The sequence below is a fragment of the Cryptotermes secundus genome, unplaced genomic scaffold (assembly GCF_002891405.2).
Source record: "Cryptotermes secundus unplaced genomic scaffold, Csec_1.0 scaffold514, whole genome shotgun sequence".
NCBI lineage: Eukaryota > Metazoa > Arthropoda > Insecta > Blattodea > Kalotermitidae > Cryptotermes > Cryptotermes secundus.
The window spans coordinates 1,291,273-1,313,013 of record NW_019739218.1 but is presented as its reverse complement, the minus strand read 5'-3'; the positions used below and the strand labels follow the sequence as shown (position 1 = coordinate 1,313,013).

General features: G+C 39.6%; 1 protein-coding gene across 2 annotated transcripts in view; it reads left to right on the top strand.

Annotated features, from left to right (window-relative positions):
- LOC111871724 (hypoxia up-regulated protein 1) overlaps window positions 1–21,741 on the top strand; it is a 63,675-nt gene that overhangs the window by 6,468 nt on the left and 35,466 nt on the right. For both annotated transcript variants that reach the window (XM_023865019.2, XM_023865018.2), the window contains exons 4-6: window positions 1,804–2,009; window positions 7,363–7,540; window positions 17,873–18,059. In XM_023865019.2, coding sequence (XP_023720787.1) covers window positions 1,804–2,009; window positions 7,363–7,540; window positions 17,873–18,059 — 571 coding nt within the window. The remainder of the gene's footprint in view (window positions 1–1,803; window positions 2,010–7,362; window positions 7,541–17,872; window positions 18,060–21,741) is intronic.

Genomic DNA, 21,741 nt, shown 5'->3' with positions numbered 1-21,741 from the left:
ATTACCACATATTGCAGGTGTTATACATTGTCTCTATCCATAGTGAATGTAGTAACAGGTCATTTGATATATTCTCTCCAAAACAAATGTCAGTGAACCAGTTCTGTATGTCTGTCTGTGATAGGGTTTGGAGCAGCACTTGTTTAAGAGTTTCTCTGGTCACTAAGAAATCACATATTTGTATGATTATTTGCATATGGTTAGAGATCTACACTATACAGACTGTTGACATCACATCAGTGTTCTGAGCTGAAAAAACAATTCATCACTATTGCTTATGGCAGATACATTTTAAAGAAAGAAATTCTGGCAGCTTTTTCTGTGATCATTTGCCACCATTCAGATTTATTCTACAAAACATTGCAGTCAAGTGAGTAGAATTACTGTGTTGTATATAGAAGGTCCTGAGTTCAAAACTTGACCAAGAAACTGGCTGTCTTGACTGAGTTTTTTTTTCTCATTCCCTCCAGCCGAAAGCTGGGATAATACCTCAAATTAGACCATGACTGTGTCATTTCAGATTCATTATTCACTAATCATTGTATCATTTGACATGAAACAGTCTGAGCTACTTAGTGTCATTAAATAAACCATAACTACACAAATAAATGACATTTATACTGCTAAAAATGTGATAATTGATCATAGATGCCATTATAAAGTAATTATTCTTTAACAGTTGGAGGTCACTACAGAATTAGAGCAATTGAAGTGAATTATTTTATTGTAAGGCTTAAAAGTAGGTGACAATGGTATATTATGACAACTAATATGTTCCTGAACAATATCCATTGTCCTGTTTTTGTTTAAAACTATGTTTTGGATACTGTCTTATGTTGGTGCTTGTGTGTGGAGGTAGGTTTTACTCAAATCTCCTGACAGGCATTCTCTGTTTTTAAAGTTTGCATCCTGTTGCATGTGTGCAATCAGCATATACATATTCTACTGTCAGTGCAACAACTATTTATTAACATACACAGCACCACATGTTTTGACCCTAACAGGCCATCCTCAGGTGCTGCAAGTCTCACAGCAAATAGAATAATCTGGTGAAGGCTAAGCGTGGTCTACTACAACAACAGATACGAAGCTCATCACCCCTCACAACATTTTAAAAATCATTTAAAAATCAATTTTAGATTTAGTTTTAATGTAATTGTTACTCTTACTGTTTAATCAGTGTCTAGTCTAGTCTAATCTAGTTGATGAATTGAATATGTATACCAAGTAATATTTGAACCATATGTATATGAATGGGAATGCAAGCGTTGCAGTTCAGTGGTTGAGTGTGTGAGACTTGCAGCACCTGAGGATGGCCTGTTAGGGTTGAAACATGTAGTGCTTTGTATGTTAATAACAGTTGTTGCATTGATGGGATTTGCATATGTTGAAAGCATTCTCTACTTTTTGCTGTAATACATCTTAAGTCATTGCTCGGTACTGAATACACCAAAGTCCTTAGGTGTCGCCACAGCCAAAAATCCGGAGGATTAAGGTCAGGGGATAGGGCAGACCAGTTGACAGGGACTTTGTGTCCAATCCAGTGTTCACCGAAAGCTAAAGCTAAAGAATTTGGAGGTGCTGTGATATTTGTAGTGTTGTTAGCTTAGCAGCAGTAAATATGTCNTTACGTGCCATAAATCTACGACACAGGACCCACAGCTTAAAAGTCCCTCCTGGAGGACTTGTTCAACATACACATACTCCCAAGTTCATCTTTCTACTCCTTTATTGTGCAGTTACAGCACTGCTGGTTGCATTGTCCATTTCCATCATTACATCTGATATTATCTGTCCATATAGTGAGACATTATACAGCCCAGAAGAATTGTTGGCAATGCTCTTACATCGGGCCAGGGAATTTGCCCAGGATTCTGCAGGTCAACCTATCAACGAAGCTGTCCTGACAGTCCCTGGGTTCTTCAACCAAGCAGAAAGAAGAGCATTACTGAAAGCGGCAGAGCTTGCAGGGCTTAAAATTCTACAACTCATGAATGACTACACAGCAGGTGATTTCACCATTCAGTACTTGAAACTGTTACAATGTGACACTGTTTGTGATCTTATAGCTTGAGGAGTGTTTCTGAAACTTTGCTTTAGCTTAAAAATAAGAAATCCTTGAAGCTGCTTGAATGTATTATGCGAGGAGAGAATGTACTGACCCATGAAACTGAATTCTTGCTCAGCACTGTCCTAAAAATGTTGTTCCCCACTAATAACTTTCAAATGATTGAAACAATTTGCATATTTGCTGTTGGAGCATGTCATTACCAATGACCTGGCCTTCATGCTTTATAGTTTCTTACTTCAGAATCTGTGCAGATAATTGTATGTTTTGCCTCTTCATTGCAAATAATTTATCTTTCTTTACCGTGCACTACTTGTCCCTTACATGCAAATTTTCTTGAATTGCTCCACCCCAGTATTTTTTGTAAGAAGACAACAATAGTAGAGAACTAGAGCCAGTGTTTTACAGTTGCAGGTTAGAATGGCTCTGTGCATCTATGCTAGATGCAAGTCCTCTGTTTGGATAGACAGTACCTGATAATTGGTATTTTGGACGATTCTTGTCAGATTTTTAGTTAAAGGATGTGTGAGAATTCTGTGGTAACAAATTGTTTTAAATTGCTAACAGAAATTGCCAAGCACAGTGGTTGCATGGTCTAAGGCATGAATTGTCTTTGCTCACTTGAACACTGGAATTTTGGGCTCGAATCCCACTCAAGGCATGGATGTCTAAGTGTGCATTTATTCTGTGTTTGTGTTGTCCTGTGTATAAGTAGCAGCCTTGCGGTAGGCTGATCACTCATCCAGGGAATCTGTGTAAAAAGATTATGAAACTGAAAAAGAGGCCAGGGCCCGGCAAAGGGCTGTAGAGCCATTGATGCATGAATGACCAGAACATAAATGCCGTTAACAAGATTTATGCAAAAGATCATTAATATAGAAGGCACTATTCAGTACAGTGAAATTTCCATTTATGTTCTTAGTTTAAAGTTTTCCGTTATTTAATGTTCAGCTTCAGCAGTCCAAAGGTAATAAGTGTAGTTTTACAAAAGTTTATTTTGTTTGTGTTTATTTTCAAACATATGTTAAAATACTCCCTTTTTATTTCAAGTTGAAGACTACCATTTCAGCCATAAATTATCTTCGTCAGATGATTATATGCTCTTGTTTAAACATAAGAATATGGAGAAAGTAGTGAATTAGGTCAGATCCAACTTAATTTTACATTTACAGTACCTGTATCAATGCAGACATTCACTGGCATCTCTGAGTATGTATGTGAAGTTTATCTATTTTGTGTCATATATATAATTTAGACACTTCACATTCCTATGCCATATGTTCATATTCTATGTATAGTCACTCCCAGTCAATCTAAGCCAAACAGTAACTTCATACAATCATACTCCAACCATACTTACATACAGGTTGCTGTCTTCAAGGACATGTGTTACATTATGTCAGTCTTTGCTTTCAAACACACACAGTCTATTATATCAATCTGTCTTCAAGGACACATATTACACTGCCTCAACACATCAGTTCTTACCTCAGAGAATGTACCTACATTATTAGCATAAGCTGCTCACCAAACAAAAAACTTCAAAATATTGATCTGGATGTTGAACTTAACTTACAACATAAAGTTGTGGTTTGGTCTAGATTCACTGGGTGAGACTTTACTTGGGAGATGAACATCTAGCATAGAAATGTCAAATGCCTGAGCTATGAGGGGAGTCAGTAAATAGGTCACAAATGGAAGTAAAACAGCTGTAATGGATGTAATTGGTTTTCTGTGTGTATCACTAGGTAGCAGCACAGTCCAGCATCATGACAGTTAAAGTAGCACATGTGCATGTGCATGTTCAGAGGCTGGTTTCAGTAGTCAAAATGGTGAGCATGCTTGAGGGTTGTGCTACCAAAGAGCAGTGTTCTGTTGTGCATTTTTTGTTGTCAAAAGGACTCACTGCAAAGGATATTCATAAAGAAATGTTTTCTGTTTATGGTGGGAAATGTTGCATTAAGTGGTCCAGCCTTGTTGGAAGACCTTTCGCTGATGAAGAAGTTGAAATGAAGGTGTGAAAGTGGCTAAAACAACAGCGAAAAGACTTCTGTGCTGTGGGTTTTGATGCACTGGTAAAGTGATGGACACAAGTTTGTCAGTGTTGGTGGAGAAATAAATGTTTTTTCCAGGTTATCTTATCACATATTTTACATTTTATATCCACTTGTGACCTGTTTCCTGACTCCTTTGTATATACTATGATGTTAACTAGGTATTATGCATTAATATGTAATAACTCACAAGGGAATGGTCTGATCCGACATGTCGAAACCTGCCCTGATTTTTTTTTTTTACTGCAAGAGTACACACAACAAAATCCACTGGCAAAATTTTAGCTGCTAATATGCACTGCAAGTATTTTTTAAAAATTGCTGAACATGGCCGATATTGTAGCCTGCCAGACCCTTGGAGAAATGTCCACCCCTAGCAGAGCTGGAGCAGAGCAGAGCAGTATGCAACACACAACACAGCTGACTCACAGCCTAGGCTGGGGTTGTACAAACCTCTGGTACAAGCAGTTCTGCGTACAGAAAAAATGAGTAACTTCGGCAATTTTTAAAAAATACTTGCCATGCGTATTAGCAGCTAAAATTTTGACAGTGGATTTTGTTGTGTGTACTCTTGCAGTGAAAAAAAAAATCAGGACAGGTTTTGACATGTCAGATCAGACCATTCCCTTGTCAGAAGTGACAGTGAATGTTTGTATTGGGACAGGTACTGCCAATTATATACTTATGTCCATTTAAAGTGAAATCAGATCTCACCTAATTCATTATTCTCCCCACATACGAGGGGAAGTCAATAATTATCCGCAATGCAGTTGTATTTGTGTTTCTGTTGGTAGCACTTTCGTTTTGCACAGCATCGCCATGTGCGGTTTCCTTGTCATTATTTCTGCGCAAGTTTGATGTTGCTAGGTCAGTTGCATCATCGCTGCCTTGCCGTTAATCATCGCTGCTCCGCTTTCTGTTTGCATCAAAGAAGATCAACGTTCAGCGATCCGGTTTTTGTGGTCGGAAGGTGTATCAGGGGCCACAGTCCATCAAAGACTTTCAGTACAATACGGGAATAGTGTTTTGCCACAACGGAGTGTCTACAAATGGATTGAAAAATTAAAAAATGTTTGCACAAGTGTTACGCGTGAGGAAGGAGCCGGATGACCATCCACGGCCACAAATGAGGACAACATTGAGCATGCATGTGACATGGTTCTGTTAGACGAGTGACTATTGATGAAGTGGCAAATTGTCGCAAACTAGTCATGGTTCTGCCTACGTAATCATCCACAACAGACTTGGGTTTCATAAAGTCTGTGCAAGATGGGTCCCAAAACAACTCACAGTGTTGCATAAACAAACACGCTTGGACATCTGCCAACATTTGGATCGCTATGATAACGAACGTGACGTCTTCTTAGACAGAATCATCACTGGTGACGAAACATGTATCCATCATTGCGAGCCGGAGAGTAAACAGCAGAGTATGGAATGGAAACATCCACAATCGCACAGCAAGAAAAGTTCAAAAGCCAACCATCCACAGGAAAACTGATGCTTACAGTTTTTGGGACCCACAAGGCCCAGTACTGGAACATTATCAGGAGAGGGGCACAACAATAAACAGTGCTCGTTACAGTGAGATGCTTACTGACAGGCTAAAGCCTGAAATTCGAAGCAAATGCTGAGGACTATTGTCGAAAGGTGTTGTGTTTTTGCACGACAATGCCCGTCCACATACTGCTGCCCACACTGCTGAAACCCTCCGGAAACTCAAGTTTGATGTAATGGCTCATCCTCCATATTGTCCTAATCTCGCCCCTTCTGACTACCACTTGTTTGGTCCACTCAAAGAGGCATTAAGGGGCCTCCGTAGTCTAGAGGTAACGTTCCCACCTCATGACTCATAGTTCGCAGGTTCAAATACCCGGCGGAGGTCGTCGAATTTTTAAGGGCGGAAAAATTCAGGGAACAAGTCCTCCGGGAGGGACTTTAAGCCGTGGGTCCCGTGTCATAGATTTACGGCATGTAAAAGAACCTCGTGTCTCTAGGAGACCTCTGAGCAAAATTAGGCCAAGTTTCCTGCCCAAGTAGTTTCCAATTCCTCCGGTAGATGGGGGAAGTATCAGCTACCACTGCCAGAGGAGGGGGGACCTCTCTGACAGAAAGGGACTAAAGTATTAGATACCACTGCCAAGTAGAGGGTAGAAACCTTGCTGGCAGAAAGGGACTAGGAACCCCTGCCAGAGGAGGGATGACCTCGCTGACAGAAAGGGACTGACTGTTAGATACCACTGCCAGTAAGAGGTTGGAACCTCGCTGGCAGAAAGGAGCTGATAGTAAGCACCAGTACCGGTAGGGTATGGAGACAGTAGAAATTAAAGGGGGACGCACAATGGACCAGTATCGGTCTAAGTGCATGGGAAACCCACCCCCTCAATACGGAATACGGAAAGGGGCCGTCGATTCACCTCGGACCAAGAAGTGAAGGAAGCGGTGCACGCGAGGCTCGCTGCTCAGCTGAAAACCTTCTTTTCTGAGGGCATCAGGAAGCTTGTGCAACGATGGACCAAGAGCGTTGAAAAGCAAGGGGACTATGTTGAAAAATTATGTTAATGTAAGTTTTCTATTTGTATTGAAATAAAATTTATAGCTACAGTGCGGATAATTATTGACTTACCTATGTATTTTTTAATGCTTTAACAAACTTTGCACTTACAGTATAAATACTTCAAACTGATTTTTGTATATCACCTGATGATGACCATTTATGTTTGAAATATATAATATGTGGTTACAAATAAAACACAAGAAAGGTTTTAACATAAGTTCGTGTGATGGTTAATCTTGTGCCTTGTTAATAATCTTAGTTTTAAATTACTATCTTGTAAGATTTCTTGCAGTTCAGTGTTCAGTCCACTGCACAAAAAACAACCATAAGTCAGAGTTTTGTTGTATTTATTAATATAGATTTATATATACCAAATATCTAAGGTTACTTTTTTTTTATTCTCTATGTTTCTGTTATAGTCCCTTGGGGATAATATTAAAATGTATGTTAGGGATATGAATTAGGTGATGTGGGTCTTGTTGAAATGGAATGGATTGGTTTTCAGTTGTAGACCATTTTTTTTCCTCAGGTATGAGAGTGTCATATTGTGAACTTAAGGAATTCACTTGGATGGCAGTGCAAAATATTCATGGACACAGAATCTTCATATAAGACGTTTCTGCTGTATTTGTACATTTGTCTCTTTTTTAGCAGTGTGATTGATATGCATATTGCTATTGCAGTTGCTCTCAATTATGGCATATTTCGTCGAAAGGATTTCAATGAGACTCCCCAGTACATCATGTTTTATGACATGGGTGCTACGAGCACTTCTGCGGCCATTGTTAGTTATCAGCTGGTTAAGACAAAGGAGAAGGGATATGTTGAAACCAACCCACAGCTTTCCATAATTGGAGTGGGGTAAGAACTTGTCACTTTGAATTTATATTCTATAGTTACTGGATATTCACCAGTATCTTGTTACTTAGAGACAGTTCAGAATGTTAGGATATTAGAACTTTATAAATTTTAAATAGCTGCCATAAACATGACGCATAACTGTACAAGCAATGAAGAAACTGATCTAGAATTAAAGATGGATGAAACTGAGTATGTCAGTATGATAAGGAAACTGAATCAGGAGCAGAGTTATTGAAAATGAGACAGCTGATAGACCCACCCTCTTGTCAAAGGAGGTGCCTCACATCAACAAACCTGCAGATGTCTGACAGTAATGCAGATTTGGCCTTGGGCTCTGGAAGGGGGCTTGACACCAAGACAGACTGGCTACCTGACTGTCAGTTGTAACATAAGTTTGACTTTGACTTGCTAGAGTGAGTTAGTGTAGAGTTGGTTGGTGAGCAGTCAGTTAGTTTGAGGACTGCTGCAGTTCAGTCGTTGTGAGCTGTTGCTGTGGGAAGTTGGTGGCTGAGGTACAGGGACAGTTCAAGAACCCAGAGGAAGGGGAATGTCTGCTGATGAAAGCTGCTGCTGAGCAACAGCATTGAAGATGTGACTGTGAACACTGGTGTGCATGTGTGTGTGAACTATAAAATGTAGTCATGCGCTGTATTGAAGGGTCAGTAAATCCAATTACCAATCCAAACCCAACCCACAGTTACAGTCATACATATGACATTATTTTTATAATGACATTGACACACTAATTAAAATACTAAAAACTCTTAACATTGACATTTCATATGGAATCAGCAGTATCAGATAAATGAAAACACCACAAGGGCAAATATGTCAACATTGATAGTGGAACATATGGATTGGAATGATTGGGTGAAAGTTAAAATACCACAGTATAACAATAATGGAACAGAACCCAAGATAATAAAATTTGGTCAAACCACAATTTACTTGTAATTCAGGTGGTATCTATCCTTTTGTTGGGAGGTTCATTAGACTGAAGACACATGAGGCACTCCATGTAAACAAAGATCTGCACAGATCCTGGTCTTCCGAATCTACCTCATTGACATGATATAACTGTTGGGAGCAGAGACAAATTATTTAGGTTGTTCAAAAACGATTGACACTCCCTCCATAACTCTGGAAAAGTAGCAGTGTCAAATGCGAGCCAGTGTATGTCGGAAGACGTGCTATAGTGCCGCCTATGGTCATGAGATGACGTTGCTACTGCGCACAGGTTGAACAGTGCTGCGTCATTCTTGGTGGTGTGCAGGTGCAGTCGTGGACAGCGCTGAGACAACTGGAAGCAGACAATCATGGGCAATGGTGGACTGTGTGGTCTGACTGTGTCTAGTCACTGTCGATGAGTCGTTCTGGCACAAGACTCCAGAAATGAAACACCAGTTCATGGAGTGGAAGCATGCTGGGAGCCCTCCTCGCAAGAAGTCACGACCGGGACTATTCATCCGGAAGCAAATGGCGACTCTGTTCTCGGATCGGGAGGGGATCCTTCTGTTGGATTGGCTTCCCCCCAATACAACCATCAACAGTGATTGGTACTGCAATTCACTGCACCAACTCCGCAGACACATTCAGCAGTGCTGCCATGGAAAATGGGGGCGTGGCGTTCTTCTCCAACATGACAATGTGTGGCCACATGGCAGTTGGCAGACCATGGGCACCCTGGGTGCTCTAGGTTACACCATGCTGTCTCATTCGCCATACTTGCCCGATTTTGCCCCTAGCGACTACGCTCTATTCGATGCAGTGAAAGCTGTCATGCAGTGTAAGACATTCCTCTCCAGTCACGAGCTTCAGGCATTTGTCCAGCAGTGGTGCCAGGACACTCCCAAAGAATGGTTTGCTGTGCAAATACGGAAACTCCCAGAATGATGGCAAAGGTGCATAGACATTGGTGGGGAATACCTCTAATATAATCTGAATGTATTTTGTTCCAATAAATGGTTACTGTGAAGAAAAAACATTGAGTGTCAATCATTTTTGAACACCCCAAGTAATAGTATTGCCATGTGTTAGTGACTAGACGCAGGGTTTGGATTGATACTGAATTTATTGAATTTTTATGACTCTAACTACAAATAACTCTCACACTCTTACTGATTTGCACACTCTACAAATCACTGCAGCCCATACTAAGTGTTCTCAGTTTTTCTGTCTTCACTGGTTGTTGCTGGTTAGCAGCTTCCAACAGCAGTGATTTCTCTGCTTCCATACTCACAGGAAGCCAGCAAATGCTACTGCTGACTTACAATTAATTAATCATCAGCCAGTCAGGTAAATCACTGCTGGCCCTTACCAGCACAGTCATTCTTGGTTCTGAGTCCTTTGGGACTCATGACCATATTTTGCTCTTCTTACAACACTGGGAATCATGCAGATACTTCAGAATCTAATTGGCTCCATTGGGCCTCATTATATAGCCTCTTCCTACCACTTCCCATGGTTCTTTTATTGTTGTCAGTGTATTTTTCTGTTTCATCTTTAAAGTATCATGTCACAGTATAAATGCAGCCTATATTTAGACATATATATATATGACATGGATCAGAGACAATTGTGGCTCCAAAATGTGACTCTACAGTAGGTGCTTGTTTTCTTGGCTCTAATAATAAAAATGAGATGTAATGTTAGCTACACAGCGAAATATAAGAATATTTCAATATCCTGTTTAGTGGTAACTTGATAAAGTGGAGCCGGTGTGTTCATATGCCAAGATTTCTACAAGAACCAATGTCAATATGAATCAAGTAGGCAAGACTGATAAGATTAAAGAGTGTTTCACTTGGGGCGGAACCTGGCATTTCGTTAATAACTTGGATACTAATAAAGATACTGCAACGAAATTTTAACAGTACTGTAAACTAGCACGTCTGTTCCATGATAAATGAAGTGTGTGTGTGTGTGTAATGCGCCGTCTGAGTCTCGCGACATGGAGTAGCAACGACGTCGATGTGTTGCGCCTGTTAATCAGCTGTCCTTATCTGCATCCAGTGTGTCGCGCCAGTCTAGCCCCTGCGTACTCGCCTCTGCTGGTCTCATTTGTGTTTGCGCTTTCGGCTGAGGGTGTTTAGACAGAGTGGTTGTTCTTCTCGAGTGTTGTTCGCCAGTGTGAAGTGAAGTGCGTACACAACGGAAAAATGGATTGGTACACTCTGGAGCAGTGAGTGTTTATTGTGTGCACATACTGGAAAACAGACTCCATCAAAGCATGTCAACAACAATTCCTGGCAAAGTTTGGAGGCAGAGTTCCACCGAGTAAGTCCAGAATTTGGGCATTGTCCAAAAAACTTGAAACCAAGGGGACACTTTTGGATCAGCACACAGGAGGTTGTCCAGCAATGTCAGTGGAAACGATCCAGGATGTGAAGGGCCAACTCCTGGCGTCTCCTAAGAAGTCATTGCGCCGAGTTTCACAGGAATCAGGTCTTTCGACAAGCTATCGTGCTGTGAAGAAATCTAAGCTTCATGCATACTGAATCTCCGTGGTGCACGAGTTAAAAGAGCCAGATTACATGAAGAGAGTGGCGTATTGTCAATGGTTACAGACCCTTGTCCAGGATAATCCAGACATTCTGACTACACTTGGTTTTTGGACGAGGCGTGGTTCCATCTTTCCGGATATGTTAATTCACAAAATTGTCGCATTTGGGCAAGCGAGAATCCCAGTGCANACAGGAGGTTGTCCAGCAATGTCAGTGGAAACGATCCAGGATGTGAAGGGCCAACTCCTGGCGTCTCCTAAGAAGTCATTGCGCCGAGTTTCACAGGAATCAGGTCTTTCGACAAGCTATCGTGCTGTGAAGAAATCTAAGCTTCATGCATACTGAATCTCCGTGGTGCACGAGTTAAAAGAGCCAGATTACATGAAGAGAGTGGCGTATTGTCAATGGTTACAGACCCTTGTCCAGGATAATCCAGACATTCTGACTACACTTGGTTTTTGGACGAGGCGTGGTTCCATCTTTCCGGATATGTTAATTCACAAAATTGTCGCATTTGGGCAAGCGAGAATCCCAGTGCAATACACGAAGAACCCCTTCATTCCAAGAAGACTGGTGTTTGGTGAGGAATTTCCTGGCGGCGCATAATTGGACCCATCTTCTTTGACACGACAATCACAACAGCAGCGTACCTAGATATCTTCCACTGCTTTGTGAATCAACTGGACGATGAGGAATTATCTATCGGTTATTTCCAGCAGGATGGAGCAACAGCACACACCTCGTGCGCAAGCATGGCCGAAATCCAGTCTTTTTTCGGCGACCGCATCATTTCCAGGGGACTTTGGCCACCGCGCTCGCCCGATCTAACGCTGCCTGATTATTTTTTGTGGGGACATTTGAAAGCACAAGTTTACGCCAACAAACCGTGAACCATAGACGTTTTAAAAGCAAACATAAGTGAGGCCATCCAAGAAGTGACACCTGACGTATGGGCAAGGACTTTCCAAAACATGGCATGCTGAGTCCAATGCTGTCTGGACACAAATGGTGGCCATTTCCAGCACTTGTTATGATGTCACCAGACTTCACATGAACTGAGGTAAATCCACTCCAAATTTCGTTGCAGTATCTTTATTAGTATCCGAGTTATTAACAAAATGCCGGGTTCCGCCCTGAGTGAAACATCCTGTATGATGGACTAGAACATCCGATCTGTCTGATGAGCCAAGTAATGTTTTAGCAACATTTTATAGAGGGAGGGTTATTTTCAAACAGTATATTCATAAGAAATATAAACATTTTGGTACAAGTGTTTACCGTCTGTGCCAATGGGTAACGTATGATTTGAGTATTAGTTCGGAAAGAATGGACAAAATGATCGAACACAGACAGCGACAAACTTACTGGGCAGTAGTGAAACATTTCACAAGGAAAGCAGAAGGGATATAACTGTATTGAATAGCTACATAATTTTGTCATCCTATGGTTTAGAAATAGACCATTGATAATTCTGCTTGACTTTTTTCAAAATTATTGGAAATTAGTTCAAGGGAACATTAATCCTCAATTTATCCCACCCATGTCCTGCCTTGCAGGTTAACATATTGATAATTGTTCTGCTATACGATCGGCGTTCTGGTGTCACATATAGTTAGCATGAAGAAAAAATTAATACTAAATGTCTGCATATGAATTGTATATGTGCCTTGATGTAACCCACGTTTTTGTATTTACTAGACAAATGTAAACACCTGAATTTGATTTCCGTCACACCATGAGAGGGAACATGTTTCCAGAAACAAATTCACCATAGATATGGATCTTTATACAAAATATATTGTTTTATTTCAGGAATTTATAAATGCTATTGGAAACAATGATCTTTGCAATATTATGAAACTTTCACTGTAGTATTTGGCACTTTTATCTTTCAGATAATTTTCACTGAAATATTTTAGCTTGTATGGTTCTGGAGATAGGCACATTTCTTAAAAACTAACATCTTTACCATTTCAGTCCTCCACATAAAACTCTGGCAGCCAGTGCCAGAATTTAACTTCAAAATCCTGGATGCTAAAAGTTAAACAGGTTTCACATGTGCGGTGGAAATATGGACATTATCTGGGAAAGATGAAAGTAAAATACTATCACGTGTCCGGGGTCCCTTGACAATTAATTAATGGATTACGGATTTGGGGAAGTGGTTTATTGGGGAATTCCACCAGGTGGAACTACAGACAATTATGACACATGATAATTATAACATTTCATAACTACGAACAATGATCACACTCTAATGTTCACTATAACTATGCCACATGAAGACTTCCATTGGTTCTCCTCTTGCTTCTGTTCTGATCTTGTCTCTCTTCTGGTTATCTCTTTTCTGATCTCATCTCTCTTCTGGTTATCTCTAATCTGATCTTGTTATATTTGGTGTAATCTCCCTGAGGTAGGTTCTTGGCATACCAAATAGCAGACACCGCCCCAAACAGTTCAGTATTTCATTTCAGTGGTAACCTCCTGCTTATGTATGAGTTACCACAGAAACACCTCCAGTTCTACCGTAACTTATGTGTCTAGCCAAGTGTTTCCATGGAGGTGCATGTTTACTAGTCCCATGGTAAGCCGTTGTTGCAGGGACGTGCTTTGTTAATGCTTTTTGCCTAGAGAATCAATTTTGATCTGACTGAACTGTTTCGGCTTTCAGGCGGTGCGCCACAATACAGTTGCATGAAGTTTGAATTCACAGAGCAGGTTGGCTCAAGCAGTAATGCTTCTGACTTATGTATGGGAGGTATCTGGTTCTGATCTTGGTTGAGACACTGAGTATTTTGTGACTTTTCTGTGCCCTTCCATGAAAATGATGTGATAGTACCTTAAATTCCTTTAAAGTTCATTATTTACTATGATCCTACCATTGAATGCTACTGTATACCCAGAGTTGCTGACAGNTACATACTATTTAGCAGTTATTTTACTCAAAATTAAAGTATCACAATATTAGGCCTACAATAAAAATTAGTTTTAACACTTGCAATTAACCAAAATACGTGGTGCAATCCAAAAGTTCCCGAAATGTATTAATAAAAACTATTACGTCTTATCTGGATCTTATTCTGCATGATCATCTTCAAAGTAGTCCCCTTGTAAGCACATACACTGATCCCAGCATTTCTGCCACTTTTCAAATGCATCCTGGAAGTCTTTCTTTGTTAGGGTCTTTAGTACTGTTTGCGTTTCTGCTTGAATTTCCTCAACTTGTATCAAATCTTCGCCCCTTCAACTTGATTTTCATCTTGGGGAAGAGAAAGAAGTCGCATGGAGCTAAGTCTGGTGAGTACGGTGGGTGGGAATCAACTGCCATCTTGTTTTTAGCCAAAAATTCCTGCACAATATGAGCTGTATATGATCGTGTGTTGTCATGGAGGAGTACCCAGTCATTCGTACGCCACTTCTCTGGACGTTTTCTCCTCATGTCCTCCCTCAAACGCCTTAGAATATCGTGATAGAACTCTTTTATTGACTGTCTGACCAGGAGGGACGAACTCCTTATGAACAATCCCGTCAATATCAAAAATCCAGATCAACATGGACTTAATGTTGCTCTTGACTTGTCGAGTTTTTTTGGCCGAGGTGAAGAAGGGCTCTCCCATTGCAACGAGTGCTGGTTGCTTTCAGGGTTGTAGTCATAAACCCAAATTTCGTCACCAGTGACAACCTTCGAAAGAAAGTTTGGATCCTCTTGAAGCTGTTGTTGAAGTTCCCTGCAGACTTCCAAGCGATGCTGCTTCTGTTCATTTTGCAGCAGCCATGGCATAAACTTCACTGCAATCCTCCTCATGTTCACTTCCTCTGACAAAATTCGTTGACATGTACCATAACTTGGTCCCAAGGTGTTACAGAGGTCTTGGATAGTCAGTCTACGATCTTGCAGAATCAGATCCCTAACTTTCGTGACATTTTCTGGTGTGGTGCCAGTTGACGGCTGTCCCAAACGATCATCATCATCAGTCAATGTTCGGCCATTTTTAAAACACTTATACCAGTCGTAAGTTTGTGTCTGGCCTAAACTGTTTTCACCAAAAGCTTGCTTCAACATTTGGTGCGTTTCTGCAGCGGTTTTCCCAAGTTTGAAACAAAACTTTATACAGACACGCTGCTCTCTCAGGTCAGCCATCGCAAAACCGCAAACTCACGGAAACACAACAATGGAAATATGTTCACCAACAATAAACCCAACCACTCAACTCGACGCCGCTTGCAGCACTGATTCAAGAAGGATGTGTGAGGAGGCACCTAGCAGTATTTCGATGTACTCATAACCATTCGCTCGCAAAATTCAAATTTCAGAAACTTTTGGATTGCCCCACGTATGTATTGAAATGAAATGATATTTAACTAACAAGTATTTAATTTTTTTTCTACAAAGAAAATCAAACATTTAAATGTCAAAGTTCAGTGTGATGGATGGGTCTGCTTTTGAGGACAATGTTTATCAAAACGTGGTGTAATATCAGAAATGGCCACTCTAACTTCTTTAGCAATATTTACCCTTGAAAGATACTTTGACTTTATAGCTGCCAAAGCAGAAAAGCCTGTCTCGCATAAGTAAGTTGTTGCAAAAAGAATCAGGTTTTCAATGCTTTTTGCCTCAAAGTTTGGAGTTCTGTGCCAATGTGTATCCAGAACTCCAACAGAGACAATTCCTTAAATTTACTTTTTAATGAATATCACTAGTGGGATCAATAAGTTGTTCTTGCTCATTTACATTCAGAGATGATGGCCCAGGAGCATTTTCGAATGGATTTTTAATCCAATTAAATTTATCAAAATCATTGCAAAAGTATTTTTCGAAATGAACTTTCAACATTATGAGATGATCAAGTAGGCAGCTTTTTATGTCCATTGGAAGCACTGGATTATCAGTGTCTTGTACCATTGACACCAGAGTAGGGAACATGTCTAGCGTGTCACTTTCCATACTGTTTCTCCAGAGCTCTAATTTTCTCATGAATGCCTTCCCTTTGTCATTCCAAGAAAGTACAGCTGCCTCATTCCCTTGAAGTGAAGTGCTGAGGATATTTAGTTTCTCAAATATATCTGTGAAGTAAGCCATTTTCAATAAAAAATTCTTGTTGCTGAAACTGTCTGCCAGTGAGTGCTTTTCCCCATTTAAAATACAGAACACCTCATGCCTCATCTCAAACATTCTCTTTAATACCTTTCTCTCTTGAAAGCCATCGAGCATCACTAAAAAACAACAGAGCAGTGTGTTCGGCACCCATTTCCTCACACAGCATTTTAAAAAGTCTAGACTTCAGAGGATTTGTCTTGATAACATTGACGGTTTTTACAACCGTCTGCAGTGCTTAATGAAGGGGTGGGCTGAGTTCTTTAGCTGCCAGAGCCTCCCCATGTATCATACAGTGAGTCCATACTGCTTCGGGAGTAACAGCTTTAATTTTTGCTTGTAATCCAGCATGGACTCCAGGCATTGAACAAGCTCCATCTGTACATGTGTCAGTGCACTTATCCCATGATATCCCTTTTTCATTAAAGAAAGCATTAATCATGTCAAAAAGGCTTTGAGCTGTTGCTGTTTTCAAGATAGGCTCACAGAAAAACAATTACTCTCGCATATTTCACTCGTCAACAAAACGAACGTACGCAATCAAATGAGCATCTTTATGAATATCAGTCGCTTCATCCACTTGAAGTTCAAAGCACTTGTTACACAACTTCTCAATTAAATGCTGACATAAATCGTCAGAAATGTCTGAAATTCTTCTACAAACTGTGTCATTAGAGAAGGGGATATTTTTCAATTGTTGATCAGAAGAGTCACCCGACATTGTTGATACTATGTCAGTTGCTGCTGGTAAAATCAGTGTTTCTGCAATTGTGTGTGGTTTCTTGCATTTAGCAATTCTATGAGAAACCTGGTAAGAGGCTAAATGGGGCCTTAGAAGTCACATTTATTGTTTTAGCAAATTTCTGTTGGACGGACTTTAAACCACTAAGCTTTCTAACAAAAAATCTTATGGTTTATTTGTAAACTTCAGATGTTTGGTTTCAAGATGTATCTTTAATTTATTAGGTTTCATACTATCTGCAGCTAAAATACCTAGACAGATTACACATTGCGGACGTTCTTCATAATTGATCACAGTTTTCGTAAAGCCTGGTGATAAATAGTTCTCATCATACCTTCTCGTTTTCACACTCCGAGTAGCTTCTTTCCTACCACTAGTTGAAGGAGCACTGGTGTCTTCATTTCTATCACTAATCAGGAAACGGTTCATGATCAGTTGTTCATAATCAAGTCAACTTCAAGAGATAAACAAATCAGCACAATTGCACTGAAACGTTAAATGCATAAGAACACAACATCAAACAGGCATACCCGTCGATCACCATTGAGTCTGGCGACAAACTGCCTACTTCCTGCCCAACAGGTGCCAATGAGATGACATAAGTCGCTGCTTTCAGCTGTGCGTGTACAGTTCAACTTGGAAGAGGATGCGGCCGCTGCCGAACTATGAACACTGTCTCTGGCATATGCGTTTTATAATTGCCGGTAAAGAGAATAATTATTAGTTATTTTGAAATTCATGGTAATTAAAGCCTGTATTCATCAAAAGTTTTTCTATATGTATTTTTATTTTTTGATACTTTTCTAATTGATTTAGGGCAGTTTTAATTTTTATGTGTAGGAAAGTATGCTGCGCCCCCCTTTCAAGCCCTTCGCGCCCCACAGTTTGAGAACCACTGGTCTAGCCAATATTGAAACAATTTGCAGAAGCAGATACTTCCTTATTTGCACTTCTATGCATATGTTCTCATGTGTTACTGAATTCTGGCAAAGGTATGACCGTACTCTTGGTGGACTGGAGATGCAGTTAAGACTCAGGGATTTCTTGGGAAAGAAATTTAATGAAATGAAGAAAACCTCAAATGATGTGTTCAAAAACCCCAGAGCAATGGCCAAATTGTTCAAGGAAGCTGGGAGGCTGAAAAATGTTCTAAGTGCCAATGCTGATCATTTTGCTCAGGTGAGTGAAATGTTGTGTGTATTAATTAGATGGTTCAAACTAATGTTAAATACATGTAGATTCCATTTAAACACCAAAACTTATAAAAATGGAGTAATGATTGCATTTTTGCAATAATTTGTATTTTTAATGTTATTAGCAAAGTTTATTCCAGTGACTAGAATAATCAAACTTATGGATTTGTTTATGATTTGTTTTATCACCCAATGGATCAAGTATTCAAGCAGCCACTTTGAGTCTGAATTGGACTAGCGTAACTTGTAGAGTTTTCTCTGTGTAGATTGGTGAATGGATAACTTTACCTCTTCTTTTATCTGCTATGGATGAGAAATGTACAGACGTGTAACAATTAATTTCTGATATCATACCGGTATCAGTTGTTAGCTGAAGGACTTGGAGCAATACCAGTTCAATCCAGCCAGAGTCCCTTCATTTTACAACCGCAGGTCAGCTTGTGGCAATTTATAATGCAGAGATGGAAATATTTGATTTAGCTTTTTTAGAATCAGCCATTTCAGTTAACTGAACTTAAGTGTTTGAACACACCAGGGCTAAACCAAGTCTGGTATACTCAGGTAACAACAACAATAATAACTTTAAGTGCTTGCTAACAGTGAGTTTCATATAACAGGTGAGCACTGAAAGTGTACATAAAAGCTAGACTAAGGCTAGAACCAGAACCAGAACAAGACTAAAATTTAACCCTGTTTGTTAAAACAATACAGGTAACAATAACGGAGTAATTCAGTAGGATTAAGCAAAAGAAAATGTATCCTCAAGAGAGATGTTATGTTTATTGAAAACGTAGAGAGATATGTAGATGTTGTTTGCAGCCATAAGGCACTTTGTTGAAGCGCTAAGTCTTGAGACATTACAGACTTTAAAGGTGGGAAAGTCTCTAATATGCTGAGTGGGTACACAGAGATCAGCTGTATCCATATTAGAACAACAGACAATTTTGTTCTTGAAAATGTTAATAAGAAATAAAACATGAAGATTTTGTTGCCTGCAATAAAACACTGTAAAATATGAGTAATTCAACATTTATTTATAATTACAGAAGAAGTTGGGCTGAATAAGTTGATTATACCACAGATTTATAAACTTTGTATGTTTTCCACCCTATTAGAATCTGCTAAAGTAAGGTTATTCCAGATGACAGACTAGTTTCCAGGCTTTGAATGATTTATGGTAATATATAAAACTTTTAGACTATCCGAAGAAGAAAAGTTATATGTGATGAAACAAATTAGTCCTAGCAGATTTAGTGCCTGAGAATGTAGTCAACATGATGAAAATGCAGTTTGCTATCTAACAAAAAGGAAACCCCTTGGATCTTTTACACGATCAGGTTGTACAATTGATAGGTCACATAAAAAGTAATTAAAATGAATGCTGTTAGTTTTGTGAGTAAAAGAAATCATATTTGTTTTCAATATGTTAATCCTTCCAGCTGCAATATGGCCCTGGGGTTGACTCAACCTCTAACAGAAATGAGTACCAGAAAGGTTCCTGGGGGATGAAGGATGGCAGGTGCGTAAGGCTGACAACCTTACCACCATCTGTGGGCTGATTGTCTAGAAGATGTGGGAACCTCGACCTCTCACACCTCTGTGGTCCTACACAGCCTGTTGCAGGGACAGCTTTACCCTTTTATGTTTTTTTTTCCGTGTAATTTTCAATATTCCACTTATGTACAGAGTCTATATCAGATTGTAGTTATTTACAATTCACAGTACATTTTATGATGAGATATTTTTAAATCATCAGCAAAGGGCAGACATTTGGGAAAATGAATTTTGGTGCATACATCATTAATAAAAAATATTAATAATAGAGGTTCCAAAGTGGAGCCTTGTGGTACTCCAGACAACATGAGAAAGGTGAGGAAGAGTTCCCCAAAGTGCAAACAACAGAAAATATAGATGATAAGTAACTTTGAAAGCAAATAATATAATGATCATAGAGTCCAGAATTTCTGAGTTTATATAACAAAAGAGTATGAGGAATTTTATCAGAGGCTTGGCTGCGGTCAAAACAAATTGAGTTGCTTTGCCCTTGTGAACTGACAGAAAATGTGATAAGAGTTTAAGTAAGTAAGTAAATTGTTTGCAGTAGACTTTGATTTAATAAAACGATGCTGAGATGGGTGAAGTTTAAATTTAAAATAAAGGGAGAGCTGATCATGTATGATNGCCGGGAATCGAACCCGGAACCTCTGTATATGTAGGCAGGCACTCTGACCACTAGACCAAAGAGGCAATCTAATAATAATAATAATAATAATAATAATAATAATAATAATAATAATAATAATAATAATAATAACAACAATAACAACAAATATAAATAAAAATCAACAAATATCAACAGCACAGGGGTTGGGCCTTTTGGCCCGTTCTGATTACAGTCAGATGCTTTGTATTCCAATTTATCCGTATGCAGTTAAGATATTTAATAAATTTAGTATTTATAATGTAGTGCTGCTGATACTACAATCCTTCATAGCAACTTTGTTTAAGAAGTACATTAGAGTGCAAACTGAAAGATGAGATTTACATGAGGCACCTCCATTAAATTTCAATGGCAAAATTGTACCTTGAACAAGCTAAGAATTTTCCAGAGAGGCCAAACCTTAGTCAGAAAGATGTTCCAGCAACATGTCTGATCTCGTGGCTGGCATCATGGTGAAGCCATAAGAACTGCAGGAGTACAGCAAGACATGTTAACCTTTAGCAGTCTCCAGAATGATCTGGAAAAGGGAGTCTTGAACTTTGTTTTATTGCTAGTGGGGTAAGACTAAGCCCCTTGTACTGCGGCAACTTCTGGCCTATTGTACCAGCCCCAGATGATAGGTGAGGGTGATTGTGGAGCAATAGGTGGAATGAAGATTGGCAGGTGAAACCGAAGTACTCAGAGAAAACCTGCCCCAGCGTCACTTCGTCCACCACAAATGCCACATGACCAGATCCGGGATCAAAACCGGGCCGCCACGGTGGGAAGCCAGCGAATAACTGCTTGAGCTATGGCGCAGCCCAGTCTTGAACTTCCTTGGAATGAGAGTCACATACATGTAAGCATGTGCCCCCCCCTCCCCACTCAAAATCAGAAGTTAAGGGTACAGCAGTTAAATTATGTGAATGCATGAAGTCACGAATAGCTAGGCAGATCAGACTTGTTGGAAATAACTCAGCACTGTGGGAGTGATCACATTGGTTTCTGGTGTATTGATGATATTGTTGACGTATATAATGACAAATATTTCTGTGTGATGTAATACAAATTTGTGAGCATTTGATCAGTTTTCTTAGTAACAGAATGTATGGCTCTGGCAGTACCATCATATTGCTGGTTGGTTTTGCATGATTTGTACCTAAAACAAATAAGCTTTGAATGGAATGAAGTATGAAATGTGTAATATTTATGGTTCTCATGGTGGCAACTGTGAGACTGTATCTTTTGGGATGTGACACCATGTAATGTACCCTTTGACCCTGGGTATGAAGGAACTGTGTTCATATGAAATTCTGGTAAAATCTATGGAACAAAATGGCATCACAACCCAGAAGGTATCATCTCACAAAGAATGTGTTTGGAAAATAAGGTATACTCCAAGTTGGAGTACTCCTTTCGACATTTCCAGGAAGTTGTATTTTAATATGATTTATATTCTCGTTGAGAA